At 44.7% G+C, this 16,216-nt stretch overlaps 1 protein-coding gene and 1 long non-coding RNA gene across 3 annotated transcripts in view; one reads left to right on the plus strand and one right to left on the minus strand.

Annotated features, from left to right (window-relative positions):
- The window catches only part of LOC120760782 (uncharacterized), a 29,596-nt gene that overhangs the window by 9,053 nt on the left and 4,327 nt on the right, over positions 1–16,216 (minus strand). For both annotated transcript variants that reach the window (XR_005703471.1, XR_005703470.2), the window contains exon 4: positions 6,241–6,477. This is a non-coding gene — a long non-coding RNA (uncharacterized LOC120760782). The remainder of the gene's footprint in view (positions 1–6,240; positions 6,478–16,216) is intronic.
- LOC120760779 (myosin heavy chain, skeletal muscle, adult-like) lies at positions 232–16,131 on the plus strand. Its single transcript, XM_058422950.1, has 39 exons — positions 232–279; positions 1,518–1,760; positions 1,844–1,987; positions 2,079–2,235; positions 2,875–2,902; positions 3,001–3,115; positions 3,201–3,293; positions 3,423–3,486; positions 3,582–3,680; positions 3,793–3,896; positions 3,983–4,121; positions 5,065–5,183; positions 5,351–5,500; positions 6,003–6,173; positions 6,739–7,048; positions 7,154–7,233; positions 7,914–8,001; positions 8,098–8,215; positions 8,480–8,598; positions 8,698–8,839; positions 8,941–9,196; positions 9,728–9,970; positions 10,067–10,243; positions 10,329–10,474; positions 10,562–10,652; positions 10,741–11,130; positions 11,367–11,493; positions 11,588–11,706; positions 11,971–12,167; positions 12,541–12,724; positions 12,811–12,976; positions 13,140–13,264; positions 13,449–13,757; positions 13,845–14,048; positions 14,334–14,459; positions 14,554–14,724; positions 14,812–14,916; positions 15,059–15,154; positions 15,847–16,131. Exons 2-39 carry the CDS (start codon positions 1,554–1,556, stop codon positions 15,997–15,999), a joined length of 5,832 nt encoding a protein of 1,943 aa, XP_058278933.1. The 5' UTR covers positions 232–279; positions 1,518–1,553; the 3' UTR covers positions 16,000–16,131.

A 16,216-nucleotide genomic window follows, 5' to 3' on the forward strand; every position in this document is an offset into this window, starting at 1 on the left:
TCCCTGCTGCTCGTCTGCCCTGGCTCCACAGAAAGCTCCAAGGTAAGAGGATGGGATCTGCAGGCTGGCAGGAAGGGGATGGCAGCCTAATGTGCCACCACATTCCTGCTGCCTCCCGTGCTCCTGCCCAGGAGGGGACTCCATTAGAAATCTCTTTTCAAGGCGCCTGCATATTTTCACTGCTGATTTCTGTGCAGCAGCAATTTGGGAACTGCCATTTCTGTTTTACAGTACTGACCAGCTGCCAGCTCACAAGCCACACATCTGGTGTCAGGAGAGGTAAGAAGCTGATTTACTAATTCTGAGGGGCAGAGACAGATCCTTTGGGGTGGGTGTCAGGAAGGTTCACTGGTTCACCCTATATGTGAACCTGGTGGGATCACAGGAGAAAGGGGTGAGGGTGCCCAAGGCTGTGTTTGAAGCCTCTGAGCACTGATGACAGAGCAGAAAATCCCCATGGGGACATTCTTCAATTCTGCTTAACTGACCTTACATAAATCAAGGTGTGTTGCCTTCCCACCTTTGCTATGGCAGGAGGAGGATGGGACACAGCAGGAAAAAATGCTAAATCCTGTATTCTGCTTTAGAATATATTAATTAATAAAACATCTGAACAGACAGATCTTCTAACCATGTTTGCACAGTGCTGGAATTCTCAGCTTTCTTAAATATCCATTATCTTACTCCAGGGAAAAAATATATCAGTTACCTAAGGAATAAAGAGAGAATAAATATTCTAAAGTAGCTAGAGGATTTTCAAGTGCTGTTGGCTAAATTTAGGTACCTTAGATGTTTAATAAATCACTTGAAGAAGCACCTTTAAAAACAAAAAACAACTTTTCAAAACTTGTGTTTTCCTAGATTTTTCAGTAAGTATTTATTTGAGATCTTAACATAGCCTTGGAAGTTCCAATTTCAATGATTGCATTTTATTTCACTTAAATCAGAACTTAGGGGTGGAAATTATTTAGGTATTGTAGTGAAGGGTGACAAATACATAGAGCAAATTAGTTATGGCAGAATATTAAAAGGTCACAAAGCCTACTTTTTTTTTTTCACCCAAGTGGATAACTTCATTAGCAAAATTTATTAATTACTCATTGCCTTTCCATTACCATTAAATAGGCAAATGTCCCACAGATTTATTCTTTTCCAAGGCTGTAGGTCACCTACACTACAGTTTTTCAGTAGTTTTATTTCACTTATTCATCCTTTTAACAATTTCTTCTATTTCCTTTCCTAATAGTGATGTCTTAGTGAAACTTGTTTGACAAATTCACTCTTGTCTTACAGGCACAATATTCTTAAAGCACCAAATCCACAGTTCTGAAAAGGTCATCAATGAACATTTGAAGACCTAGACTACATCCATGAAAGCCTCTTATTTTGATATAAAATTAAGTTTCTAGTTATCTCATGTTAAAACACCCTGAGTATGAAGAGACAACAAGGCAGAGGATAAAATTTTCCAAAATCTTACAGAATAAATAAGCAGTACCATATTTCTTTCTCCTCAGAGTCGTCTGCTGACATATCCACAGCAAAGTGCAGTCATGGCCTCTGCAGATGCTGAGATGGCCATCTTTGGGGAGGCAGCTCCTTACCTCCGAAAATCGGAAAAGGAGAGAATTGCGGCCCAGAACAAACCTTTTGATGCCAAGTCGTCCGTCTTTGTGGCTCATCCCAAAGAATCCTTTGTGAAAGGGACAATCACGAGCAGGGAATCAGGGAAAGTCACTGTCAAGACTGAAGGGGGAGAGGTGAGTGAAAAACAAGACTGAAGGAAAACATCCCAGCACTGAGCTTTTCAGTGACACATGTGGACCTGTTGTTTCCTTGGCAGACCCTGACTGTGAAGGATGACCAAGTCTACTCCATGAACCCTCCCAAGTATGACAAAATCGAGGACATGGCCATGATGACCCACCTGCACGAACCCGCTGTGCTGTACAACCTCAAAGAGCGTTACGCAGCCTGGATGATCTACGTAAGTGGCAGCAGCAGCTTCCTCTGGGCAGCCTCAGCAACTGCTGGGCCAGGCTCAGGGGAAGGCAACGTGCTGTGTCCCTTCCTCACAGACCTACTCGGGGCTCTTCTGCGTCACTGTCAACCCCTACAAGTGGCTGCCGGTGTACAACCCCGAGGTGGTGTTGGCCTACCGAGGCAAGAAGCGCCAGGAGGCCCCTCCACACATCTTCTCCATCTCTGACAACGCCTATCAGTTCATGCTGACTGGTGAGTGTTTGACCTCCATCACAGCAATCTAACCAAAAAAGCCCTGCTGATCTCCCTGGAGCATGTGACAAGCCAGCTAGAGCCACCAGAGAGCAAGACTGTTAACTTGGTTGATTTATGTAGCAAGCAATTTCAAGTGAAACTGACTTAAGAGCAATCAAGTACTTACCATAGTGAATTATTTGTACTTTATTGTACAAAATTCTACACTCTCATACTGTAGAAATAGCATTTGACTCAGTTTTCTGCATTTTTTCACTAATAAGAAAGAAAAAGGGGTTTTTTGTGGTTTGGTTTTTTTTTTGGTTGTGAGGGTTTTTTGTTTGTTTGTTTTTGATTTTTTGTTTTTGTTTTTTTTTCCCTTGTATTTTGAACTTGGGCAGGTATTTGGTTTCATTTCTTGAGGAAAACTATGTGAAGGGCAAGTGGTACACAGGTAGTGTCAGGTCCAGATGCCTCTGACTGTTTAATATATCCATTTGGGCTCATGCTTAATACTGCTAGGACATAGAAGGGAATTGGTTAGTCTTGGACTTTCTGAAGAATCCCCAATTTCAGTTTGCAGTTTTACTTCTCATTCAGCTTAGCATTACCCAGTCAGCTGCTACCACATCTTTAACTGTTCTTCCTTGTTCCCAGATCGGGAGAACCAGTCCATCCTGATCACGTACGTACACCCCCTGCACGGGTCCCTGTGGGGCTGCCCGGTGCCAGGGGACCTCCTGCCTGACCACGCACCCTCTGCTTCTCCCTGGGCTTTGGCAGCGGAGAATCCGGTGCCGGGAAGACTGTGAACACAAAGCGTGTCATCCAGTACTTTGCAACAATTGCAGCCAGTGGAGAGAAGAAGAAGGAGGAAAAGTCATCAGGCAAAATGCAGGTGAGTCAGGAAGAACAGACTGAATGCTTGGCCTGTCATTGTCCTGTCAATTGAACTCAGTCACTGAGTAATTATGTCCCTGTAGGGAACGCTTGAGGATCAAATCATCAGCGCCAACCCGCTGCTGGAGGCCTTTGGAAATGCTAAAACCGTGAGGAACGACAACTCCTCACGCTTTGTGAGTTCTTGCTTTGCATAAAATCTCTCCCCCTCATGGCAACACACTGGGTACCTGAGCAGTTCTTCATGCAAAGGACACATCAGCAGAACACATCCAGGCTGACCTGCTGCTGCTTCTGCTTAACAGGGTAAATTCATCAGAATCCACTTTGGTGCCACAGGCAAACTGGCTTCTGCTGACATTGAGACTTGTAAGAGATTCTCCTGGACTGCTCCCATCCCTTCCCAAATTCCCATCTCCATGTACATCCCCACAGTACCTAACTCTTTCTACCATCCTGGGCAGATCTGCTGGAGAAGTCCAGAGTCACTTTCCAGCTCAAGGCGGAAAGGAGCTACCACATCTTTTATCAGATCATGTCCAACAAGAAGCCAGAGCTAATTGGTAGGAGACATCACTGAGCTTTTGAGAGGAAAATCTCTGGTCAACATTCAACTAGAACGATCTTGATCAACAAGATTAATTAAATTTAACCCATGAACACATTTGTTTTCAGAAATGCTCCTCATCACCACCAACCCATTTGACTATCCTTTTGTGAGCCAAGGTGAGATCACTGTTCCCAGCATTGATGACAAGGAGGAGTTGATGGCGACAGATGTAAGTAATGCACAGAACAGCTCAACTTGCACAGGTCTTACATCAGATAACCTGCAAATATTTCACTTTGCTCATTGTATTACCAGAGTGCCATTGACATCCTGGGCTTCACTCCTGATGAGAAGACAGCCATCTACAAGCTGACAGGGGCTGTCATGCACTATGGGAACCTGAAGTTCAAGCAGAAACCAAGAGAGGAGCAAGCAGAGCCTGAAGGCACAGAAGGTATTATCAAACGCAATAATTAACCCTCTGTAAGCCACTACATATGTGGAAGACAGCAAAAGTTGTTCACTGATGGACTTAAGATCCCAAGAAAAACAATCATCCAGGAAAAAGACTGCTGTCCTTTGTTCTCAGTACATTGAGTTTCCTGTTCTCAGGATTTACGTAACTTATGCTATGAACAATTAATACTTTAAAATTATATTCATACTCTTTCAAGAATTCAGGAGTTATGGATGTTCTTTTAGTAATACCTTTGCTGGAATATTGCTTGCAATTGTGAAACAGCTCAGTCATTAGGTTCTACCATGATAGGGAGCCATGATCCCATGCCCCTTCACCTACCAGATGCTCAGGGAAGTCAGCTGTGAGAGGTGTTATTCCATTCTTTTCCTTTGTTGGCATAGGGCCACAACCCCTGTCTTCAGTTCTGTGAGCAATGCCTCCTCTAGTTAAAGGACAGTTCAGGTGGGGAGCACCACGGGTAACAGGATGAATCCCAATGAGTTTTATTGGACATCAGAAACAAAAGCTCAGAAAAGGCTGTGGGCTGTGAATCTGAAGAAGAGACATTGTCTCTGCATTCCACTATAATTATCAGGTTTTGATCACCTAAATGTAGTTCAGTACCTGACTGTTGTCACTGCAGCTCCCAAGCTGCGTGTGTACTGCACACATTCAGACTGGAAAGCTTCAGTATTCAGTTTTGTGCCAGGAGATTTTTGAAAATTTTCTGCATGCTGAAGTGAAGAAATTCAAACAGGAATTCTTTTAGAAAAGCTCAGTATGCATAATGACAAGTGTGATGTTACAAAGATTCCCTCTATGAGTCTATCAGAAGTTTTCCAAGAACAGAAATCTGAACCCTTCAGCCTTCAGGGAATGCTCCAGGATTCAAAGCTTATTGGACATAAAATTCTTCCTTTTTCCTCTGGCTTTTCAGTTGCTGACAAGGCTGCCTACCTGATGGGTCTGAACTCAGCTGACATGCTCAAGGCCCTCTGCTACCCCCGAGTCAAGGTGGGGAATGAATACGTGACCAAGGGCCAAACAGCACAGCAGGTAAGAAACATGTTGTAACCTGTAACCCACGTGTAGAATGAATATCCTTTTGATTCTTCTCTGTCTCATATTGTAACTCCGTTTGTTTGGGGGTTTTTTTTCTGTTGGTTGGTTGGGGTTTTTTTGTTGTTTGTTTGTTTGTTTTTTTCTTTTTTTTTTTCCTGTAGGTGCACAATGCTGTAGGTGCCCTGGCAAAGGCACTCTATGAGAGAATGTTCCTGTGGATGGTTGTTCGCATCAACGAGCAGCTGGACACGAAGCAGCCCAGGCAGTACTTCATTGGTGTCCTGGACATTGCTGGCTTTGAGATTTTTGATGTAAGTAGGATTTGGAAGTGACAAATGAATGTTATGATCAATTTGAGACACATTTTTAAAGAAAACATAATATCATCACATGATTGTTTTTATTTCTCTTTTTTAAGTTAAAAAAATGACCTTTCAAAGGACTTGTGTCTATTTCAAGATGTGCAAAGTCAAAGGTACAAAATAGTCCAATCAAAAAAGTTCATTGTTTATATGATCAGGGACAAGGCAGTATAAAAATATGTAATCATGATAGTCCTAAGGTTGGGTTCATTCTCCCTGTTATTTGGTCTCATTTTAAACAGGTTCTATAATTTATTTTTAAATTTTGTCAATGAAAAAAAAATTCTTTGTGGAGAATTAATTTGATCTGTTTCCTTTTTTCATAATGTTATAAAACAGACTGAAGAAGTGCATGGGAAGTCAAGTTAACTGCATTCCTTAATTTTAAAAGATGAGGTGTTTCAATTTTTGCTGCATCTTCAAATATGCATCTTTCTTATTTTACTTCCAGTTTAACAGCTTTGAGCAGCTGTGCATCAACTTCACCAATGAGAAACTGCAACAGTTCTTCAACCACCACATGTTCGTGCTGGAGCAGGAGGAGTACAAGAAGGAGGGCATTGAATGGACATTCATTGACTTTGGGATGGACCTGGCTGCCTGCATTGAGCTCATTGAGAAGGTACCCTTCCTGTTCAGATCAGTTACATGCATGGAATCTCACGGATCATGGAATCTCATGTAATTACCTGGTCTCATCTTCCAAAGGGATCTTCTATGTTCATGTTTCTCTTGTGCTGTGTAGCCATGAGCTCGAGCAGCACTCCAGATGTTTCTTCTCAGAGCTGAGTAGAAGGGAAGGATCAACTCCCTTGAGCTGTTAGCAGCACAGTGTAGCCGAGGATGAGTTGGTGGCTTTGCTGCAATGGTGTACTGTTGGCTCATGTTCAACTTGTCTGACACAACTGTGCGTGCTCTGAGTTCCACTGAAAAAGAAGGTAGCGCTCTGATTTTACAAAGCACATTGTCAACACAAACAAAGTTAATTTCTATTTCTTTATGAGTAATTTTGTGCTAAAAAATGTAAGTATCAATGTGATCAGTCCCACTTGCTAGAAGAAAATTGAATTAAATAATAATATTTTCTGATGTGTATCTCAGTCTATGTTCCATTACTGTGCCTAGGTGAATGTCATTATTGCCATGAAAGATAAATTACAATCGGTCTCCCTTGTGATTTCTCCCAGCCCATGGGCATCTTCTCCATCCTGGAAGAGGAGTGCATGTTCCCCAAGGCAACCGACACCTCTTTCAAGAACAAGCTCTATGACCAGCACCTGGGCAAGTCCAGCAACTTCCAGAAGCCCAAGCCTACCAAAGGCAAGACTGAGGCCCACTTCTCCCTGGTGCACTACGCTGGAACAGTGGACTACAACATCACTGGCTGGCTGGAGAAGAACAAGGACCCTCTGAATGAAACTGTCATTGGGCTGTACCAGAAATCATCTGTGAAGACCCTGGCTTTACTCTTTGCCAACTATGGTGGAGCAGAAGCAGGTTGACTCTTTGAATTCCACATTTTCACTGATCTACAGCTTATAAAAAGGAATCAAAGAAGGGAAAAAAAAAATCTAAAATCTGTTTTATTTATTTTCAATTTAGCTGAGGCGAGTGCTGGTGCTGGCAAGAAAGGTGCCAAGAAGAAGGGTTCCTCTTTCCAGACTGTCTCAGCTCTTTTCCGGGTACAGTAGAGAATTCATTATTTCTTTCCAAGACAAGGAGTAAACCCACCAGTTACTATGGCTAGTCTTGTTTTGGCTTGGTCATGTTAAAACATTCTGAAGTTCTTGCGCCACATTCTGATAGGACTAAATCCAATTAATGTACTCATACTTCATTTCATTGAAGGCACAGTTTTTCCATTTGCTTAAGGCTAGGATTCATCTCACTTTACCCTACAAGATAAATGTATAATCTAGACATTTAAAACTCAGCATGTTGGTTTTGTCCCTTTTGCTTTCAGTAGGGAAAACACAAAGGTTCTGTGTCGTATGCTCCATATGACCCAGCCTAAATGCCTACTGCAGAATACTTCACACTGCCTCATACGGGCAGTACTTTATCTCTCTGGGTACATCCAATGGAAGAGGGATATGCTTCCAAATGAAGGCGTTCCACTAGAGTCAGTGAAATGTATTAAAACTGTGTGTTTAAGAGTACAGTTTTTCCTACAAATTACTAAGAAGAACCCTATACACTAAGTTAATTGTAACAAAGATCTGTGGAAAGTCAGAAAAACTGGGGCAGAGAGCTTGAGTTCAGGGTTCTGTTAATTTTTGTATAGTATCTCATTTCAGAGGACTTGATGCTTACAGAAGAAATTACATTTGCTAAAATCAGCCTTTCTTAATAACTCTCCCAGGAGAATTTAAACAAGCTGATGACCAACCTGAGAAGCACCCACCCCCATTTTGTACGGTGCATCATCCCAAATGAAACTAAAACACCTGGTAAGAGATTTACATATATATTGACGGATTTCAGTGTTGTGCAGCTCTTCCCCACTGTATCACAAAACATGACTTATTTGTGCTCTGCATTGCCAGGTGCCATGGAGCACGAGTTGGTGCTGCACCAGCTGCGCTGTAACGGTGTGCTGGAAGGGATCAGGATTTGCAGGAAAGGATTTCCCAACAGAGTCCTGTATGCAGATTTTAAGCAGAGGTCAGATTTCATCCTTTTACTGGATCACCTTGCCCACCTTAAATAGCTTTTGAAAGCTAACCTACCCCTCCTGTGCCTAAAGCTTTCTGCAATGTTTCAGTTTAACAAGTGCTGTTTGTTCTCAACAGTTCTTAAGACTTTCTTGCCATGTACCTGCCAGCTGGTCTTAACAACAGACCTCTTCATATTCATAGAATCACTTAGGTTGGAAAAGACACATAACATTCTGGAGTTCAAAACAATTCCTTCCATTTTCTTCCTCAGATACAAAGTATTAAATGCCAGTGCTATCCCAGAGGGACAGTTCATTGACAGCAAGAAGGCTTGTGAGAAACTTCTTGGATCAATTGATATAGACCATACTCAATACAAATTTGGTCACACTAAGGTAAATCTGTTTGCTTCAAGTGTTTGTCATGGAGGGCAAGGTACCACGTTACGCTAGACCAGTACAGACACTGGACCTTTTTTCATGTTCTTACCTAAGGTGTTCTTCAAAGCTGGGCTGGTGGGCCTCTTGGAAGAGATGAGGGATGAGAAGCTGGCACAGCTCATCACCCGCACCCAGGCCAGGTGCAGGGGCTTCCTGATGAGGGTGGAGTACCAGAGAATGGTGGAGCGCAGGTACCCCTTCCTTTTCTTTAGTTAAAGTCATTTTGCTCATGGGAAAGCGTGGACACTCATCAGACTGAGAATATTTATTGTACTTTTTAATTATGCCTCAGGGAGTCCATCTTCTGCATCCAGTACAACATTCGTGCATTCATGAATGTCAAACACTGGCCATGGATGAAGCTGTTCTTCAAGATCAAGCCCTTGCTGAAGAGTGCAGAATCTGAGAAGGAGATGGCCAACATGAAACAAGAGTTTGAAAAAACCAAGGAAGAACTTGCAAAGTCTGAAGCAAAGCGGAAGGAGCTTGAGGAAAAAATGGTGAAACTAGTGCAGGAGAAAAATGACCTGCAGCTCCAAGTACAGGCTGTGAGTACCACCAGTGAGCCTTGTCCTAATTCTACTGTGACTAGCAGGTTGATATTAACAAGTATGTTTTCAAACCACATAGAAATTTTGATTTAGTTGAGTTCAAGTCTAATTCTTTCAGTGGTGCTCTCAAAGGCAAAACTAACTTCTGTAAGGACTGTACGGTATCTGTAGACAAAATATTACTTGGGTGACACTTATCTATGGTGTATCCTGAGATATTCTTATGATTATGAACTTTGATCCAATGTTTGATGTAATAAGATAATATTGGATTCAATATCCTGCACAAATACATAGATACTCATGTTGTCAGATAGATTGAAAAGGATTTAACTTGATTTTACTTTTTAAACCTGGCTGTTTCAGCATTAGCAATGCAAAATCAATTTTATGTTATATGTCATTCTGTTGGAACATGAATCAAATTTTAAACTACAAAACTGCTATCCAAGACCGTGTACTATGACAGTTAAGTATCTCCATATTCTTTCAAAAAGCTTATCCCTAAAAATGGCATCTCCCTACCAGGAAGCAGATGCTTTGGCTGATGCTGAGGAAAGGTGTGACCAGCTCATCAAAACCAAAATCCAGCTAGAAGCCAAAGTTAAAGAAGTGACTGAAAGGGCTGAGGATGAAGAAGAAATTAATGCTGAGCTGACAGCCAAGAAGAGGAAACTGGAGGATGAATGTTCAGAGTTGAAGAAAGATATAGATGACCTTGAGCTAACACTGGCCAAGGTGGAGAAGGAAAAACATGCCACCGAAAACAAGGTATGATGCAGAACTTGTCACTTGCAGTCTAGAAAGTCTTGTGTTATAGTTTTTAAGCACCATTTTCCATCTGTGCTTGCTCCTTTCTTCTCAAAGGTGAAAAACCTGACCGAGGAGATGGCAGCTCTGGATGAGACAATTGTGAAGCTGACAAAAGAGAAGAAAGCCCTCCAAGAGGCCCATCAGCAAACCCTGGATGACCTGCAGGCAGAGGAAGACAAAGTCAATACTCTGACCAAAGCCAAGATCAAGCTGGAACAGCAAGTGGACGATGTAAGCACACAGACATAGAGCAGGAACAGGACAGGTATGGAGCCCGACATGGCTGGTAGAGCCCTGATGGTCTTGTTGTGTTTAGCTGGAAGGGTCCCTGGAGCAAGAGAAGAAACTGCGCATGGACCTGGAGAGAGCTAAGAGGAAACTGGAAGGAGACCTGAAGCTGGCCCAGGACAGCATCATGGATCTGGAGAATGATAAGCAGCAGCTGGATGAGAAACTGAAGAAGTAAGTGTGGCTCTGGGGCACCTGACTGCTGGGCTGCAGCACTTGTCTTGTTTCTTGGAGCTCTAACACGGTTCACTTGGCCCAAAGGAAAGACTTTGAAATCAGCCAGATCCAGAGCAAGATCGAGGATGAGCAACTTCTAGGCATTCAATTTCAGAAGAAAATCAAGGAGCTGCAGGCAAGTCTCTGCTCCTTCCCCTCCCCTGTTCAGGCTCAGCTCAGGCAGGAGCAGGGCACGGGTGTGAAGGGTCCCTGGTGTTGTGCAGGCCCGCATTGAGGAGCTGGAGGAGGAAATTGAGGCAGAGCGAACGTCTCGCGCTAAAGCAGAGAAGCATCGGGCTGACCTGTCCAGGGAGCTGGAGGAGATCAGCGAGCGCCTGGAAGAAGCAGGAGGGGCGACAGCAGCTCAGATTGAGATGAACAAGAAGCGCGAGGCAGAATTCCAGAAGATGCGCCGTGACCTGGAAGAGGCCACGCTGCAGCACGAAGCCACGGCTGCCGCCCTGCGCAAGAAGCACGCGGACAGCACAGCTGAGCTGGGCGAGCAGATCGACAACCTGCAACGCGTGAAGCAGAAGCTGGAGAAGGAGAAGAGTGAGATGAAGATGGAGATTGACGACTTGGCCAGTAATGTAGAATCTGTGTCTAAAGCAAAGGTAAACTATTATTTTTATTAGAAATTTGATAGTTATGTGATTTTTTTTCTTTAATCTTACATTACTTAATTTTTACCAGGTTATATTATAAATTACTTCTCCAAATCTTATGTGTAGCATGTGTGGGTGTATGTACACCCAAGATATGTCAGCTGTATCTTCTGGACAAATCTTCCTGCTAAAAGAACGCAGGATCAAGGTATTTACTAATTTTCTTATGTACAATTGATACCTAGGCAAATCTGGAGAAGATGTGCCGCACTCTGGAAGACCAGCTCAGTGAATACAAATCAAAGGAGGAGCAGAACCAGCGCATGATTAGCGATCTTAGTGCTCAAAGAGCTCGTCTGCAGACAGAATCTGGTACAACCCTTCCATGTGTAATTTGGAAACGGGAGAACCCCATAAATTGCTCTCTTGGTTTTTAAAATGTTTTCTCAACTGAAAACTTTTTCAGGTGAATATGGGCGCCAGGTGGAGGAAAAAGATAGTTTAATTTCTCAGCTATCTAGAGGGAAGCAGGCTTTCACCCAGCAGATTGAAGAACTGAAGCGGCAGCTAGAAGAAGAGATAAAGGTGAAGACATTCATGTTACATATGAAATAAATATTTGACATAATAGTGGTTTTAGTGAAATGTTCAAGACGTTAAGAGGTGATCCAATTAGAAGTTCAAATCATCCCCTAAGGTCATGCAATCTAGACCACTGCAGTGCAGGACACTCATGTTTTTATCAGGATAGTTAACCACTATCTCTTTGGGATGTATGTCAGTGTTTAAGTTCCATTAAGAAATCTCCCAGGAAACACATACACCTTATTGCCATATTTTTGCCACCAGGCCAAGAACGCCCTGGCCCACGCCCTGCAGTCGGCTCGCCACGACTGTGACTTGCTCCGGGAACAATATGAGGAGGAGCAGGAGGCCAAGGGGGAGCTGCAGCGAGCCCTGTCCAAGGCCAACAGTGAAGTGGCTCAGTGGAGAACCAAATACGAGACGGACGCAATTCAGCGCACGGAGGAGCTTGAGGAGGCCAAGTATGTGAGCATTGTGTGGAAGGTTGTCATACACCAATAAGGGAAATTTAAAGACACCAGATTTTCAAAGGTAAAAGCCTAACAGATGGTTGAGGAGTTATACAAAACTGAAAACACACGGAAAACAGGCTATGTGACAAAGAATGCGGGAGAAAGGACGAGTATGGGATTGTGCGAAGTGCAGAGAGATAGCAAGACAGAGCAAAGAAGCTGTGGCTGCTCTATCCCTGGGAGTATGGCTGCCCTCCCCCTGGGAGTGTTCAGGGCATGTGCATTAGGACCAAATAATAAGAAGTGCCTGAGTGCTCTGGTGAATTTGACAATCAACATCCACCTTCATTTCCAGTTAAGAACTGTGCTTACCACTTTGCAGGAAGAAGCTGGCCCAGCGCCTGCAGGAAGCAGAGGAACATGTTGAGGCTGTCAATGCCAAATGTGCCTCCCTGGAAAAGACAAAGCAGAGGCTGCAGAATGAAGTGGAGGACCTGATGATTGATGTGGAGAGATCCAATGCTGCCTGCGCTGCTCTGGATAAGAAGCAGAAGAACTTTGACAAGGTCCTTTGGCCTCCAACACCAGCACTCCTGGCCAGAGCATGTCCCTGTGATGGCCACAGCCCAACTCACACCCCGTTTCTCTTCAGATCCTGGCAGAATGGAAGCAGAAGTATGAGGAGACGCAGGCTGAGCTGGAGGCCTCGCAGAAGGAGTCGCGCTCTCTCAGCACGGAGCTGTTCAAGATGAAGAATGCCTATGAGGAGTCCTTGGACCACCTGGAAACAATGAAGCGGGAGAACAAGAACTTGCAGCGTAAGTCCCTGGCCCTCTGCTCCTTGATGGCCTTGCTCACTATCGGCCATTCTCACCATTCTTCATGGCTCTGGGCCTGCAGAGATGCCTGTCACCTTGGTGGGACAGGACCCTGCCCATTCTGCTCTGTGCCTGACCATGCCATTGGTCTTTGTTCCCACAGAGGAGATTTCCGACCTCACGGAGCAGATTGCCGAACAAGGAAAGGCAATTCATGAGCTGGAGAAAGTCAAGAAGCAGGTTGAGCAGGAGAAGTCTGAAATCCAGGCTGCTCTGGAGGAAGCTGAGGTACATGTCCATAATGAGTGGTGTCTGCACTAAACAAATGAGGAAACAGGGCTAGAAACATCTGGGTTGTCCTTCCTTCTGGCTGGGCAGGGCAGACAGCCGAGACCCCAGAAATATTCTGCCATTCCCTAAAAGGTAGCTGTAGGTTTATTGATATTATCAATGTTTGCGTCCACTTGTTCAGGCCTCCCTGGAACATGAGGAGGGGAAGATCCTTCGCCTGCAGCTTGAGCTCAACCAGGTGAAGGCTGAGATTGACAGGAAGATAGCAGAGAAAGATGAGGAAATTGACCAGATGAAGAGAAACCACCTGCGAGTTGTGGAGTCCTTGCAGAGCAGCTTGGATGCTGAGATCAGGAGCAGAAATGAAGCCCTGAGACTGAAGAAGAAGATGGAGGGAGACCTGAATGAAATGGAGATCCAGCTGAGCCATGCTAATCGTGTGGCTGCAGAGGCACAGAAGAACCTGAGAAATACACAGGGTGTGCTCAAGGTTTGTTCAGCAAGTAAAAGAGAAAATGACAAAATTACATCTGTGTGTCACTCAAATGACCACCTGCTGTTTTCTCTTTCTTTCCAGGACACCCAGATCCATTTGGATGATGCTCTCAGGACCCAGGATGACCTGAAGGAGCAGGTGGCCATGGTGGAGCGCAGGGCAAACCTGCTGCAGGCTGAGATTGAGGAGCTCCGGGCAGCCCTGGAGCAGACAGAGAGATCGAGAAAAGTGGCTGAGCAGGAGCTTCTGGATGCCACTGAACGTGTGCAACTCCTCCATACCCAGGTCAGGGCAGGGAGCTAAGAGCTGTGTTGACATTCATCAAACACAGAGGGCTGGAATTTACCAGAGGATCAGCAGTACAAAAAGGCCTCTCTACTGCTGCCCACAAGGCAAAGCGTGTTTTGCATCCATTCCCCCAGCACACGCTGGACATTTGTAAACAACCATTGTAACAATAATTCTGCAGTAAGGATTGGAATCTAGAAGGGGAGAGTCTTTGTTCAGGCAGAAGGTTTATTATTGTAGGTTTTAGAATTCAAATCTTGCCGTGTCCTTCCCATTGCACAGAACACCAGCCTGATCAACACCAAGAAGAAGCTGGAAACGGACATTGCCCAGATCCAGGGTGAAATGGAGGATACCATCCAGGAAGCCCGCAATGCTGAGGAGAAGGCCAAGAAGGCCATCACAGATGTGAGTTGGACGCTCCTGGCATTGCTGATGGTGAATGTGCTCTCCCCAAAATATCTCCACTCCTAAAATGGCTTTGACCTTTTGCTCTGATCAGGCGGCCATGATGGCAGAAGAGCTGAAGAAGGAGCAGGACACCAGTGCCCACCTGGAGAGGATGAAGAAGAACCTGGACCAGACAGTGAAGGACCTGCAGCTTCGCCTGGATGAGGCTGAGCAGCTGGCACTGAAGGGAGGGAAGAAGCAGATCCAGAAGCTGGAGGCCAGGGTGTGTAGGGCTGGGGTGGTGTCTGAGTGAGCGTGTCCTTGCAGAGACATTGCCAGGGAAGCTGCAGGGATGGGCTTGTCCTTGCAGGTGCGGGAGCTGGAAGGGGAGGTTGATGCTGAGCAGAAGCGCAGCGCTGAAGCCGTGAAGGGTGTGCGCAAGTACGAGCGCAGGGTGAAGGAACTGACCTACCAGGTAAGGCACCAGGTCTCCTGCTTTGGCACGGTTTGCTCACAGCAAAGCACATGTTGCACACACCATCCCCAAGGGGAATTGTTAACCTTGTGTGATGCACAACCAAGAATTGACTCTCTTTCCTGTTTGCCTACTACTTTAGTCTGAGGAAGACAGGAAGAATATTCTGAGGCTGCAGGATCTGGTGGACAAGCTGCAAATGAAAGTGAAATCCTACAAGAGACAATCTGAGGAGGCTGTAAGTATCTATCTGAGTGCTTGGCAAGAGGCACTTTCCCTCAGGGTAGTCTGGCCATTGAGGACACAAATATAAGAAATTTAGAAGATGCCACTTATCAATAATGGAGCTCATCAAATTCTCTGAAAGGCTCATAAAGCAGACTCACCTTTTAGAATGAAAACAATGAGTCCTTAAGAAGAACACTGAGGAGGGCCAATGCACACAGCATTTTTACATTGGAACTACAAAGCAATCTCTAAGGACTTTTATGGATGATATCGGTAGTACAATATATGAAGAAATTTTGGAAATACCTAACTTTAAGAATTTTAATAGTTGACAGGGAAAGTGTTGGAAGTTCCCCCAAAAAAACCATTTTATATTTTGCTTTTACAATAGTGCAAGGAACCTTTGCCTGTTTCTGGGCATGCAGCAGCCAGGGATTAGCTGAGGGAAGTTCTACAGCCCCTGAATTTATGATTGTCTGAGGCCGGCTTCTTCATTGTGGAAACAGTCCAGCACAGAGTAGGGCTTCTGGTTCAGTTAAGGGGATATATGAGAATGACTCTGAGGAGATCTCATCAATCTCACTGTGAGACTTTGTACAACAGTGGTGGGTGGAGTTTTGAGGTTCGTGACTTAGCCCAGGCCAAGGCACAGGAGTAACGAAAACCCCAAACTTCTTGCTACCGACTCCTTCTCCCTCCCAGGAGCAGCTGTCCAATGTCAACCTCTCCAAGTTCCGCAAGATCCAGCACGAGCTGGAGGAAGCCGAGGAGCGCGCTGACATTGCAGAGTCACAGGTCAACAAGCTCCGAGCCAAGAGCCGGGAGTTTCATAGGAGGATAGAAGAGGAAGAGTGAAAATGTCACAAGGCAGCAAAGTGACCTGAGGACTACACAAAATGTGAAGCTCTCGGTCACTTTCCTTCTGCCATGAGTCTTTGTACCCACCTCAGTGCCTAGTGAATAAAGACTGTAGTAGATTCCCCTGCATACACATGACCGGTGCCTTCTTTTGGTTTTGTTTTCTTTGGGCAATTACATTGCAGAAGAAGTTTCCTTACTTTTCCTCCCTGGG

The sequence above is a fragment of the Hirundo rustica genome, chromosome 18 (genome assembly GCF_015227805.2).
Source record: "Hirundo rustica isolate bHirRus1 chromosome 18, bHirRus1.pri.v3, whole genome shotgun sequence".
Lineage (NCBI taxonomy): Eukaryota > Metazoa > Chordata > Aves > Passeriformes > Hirundinidae > Hirundo > Hirundo rustica.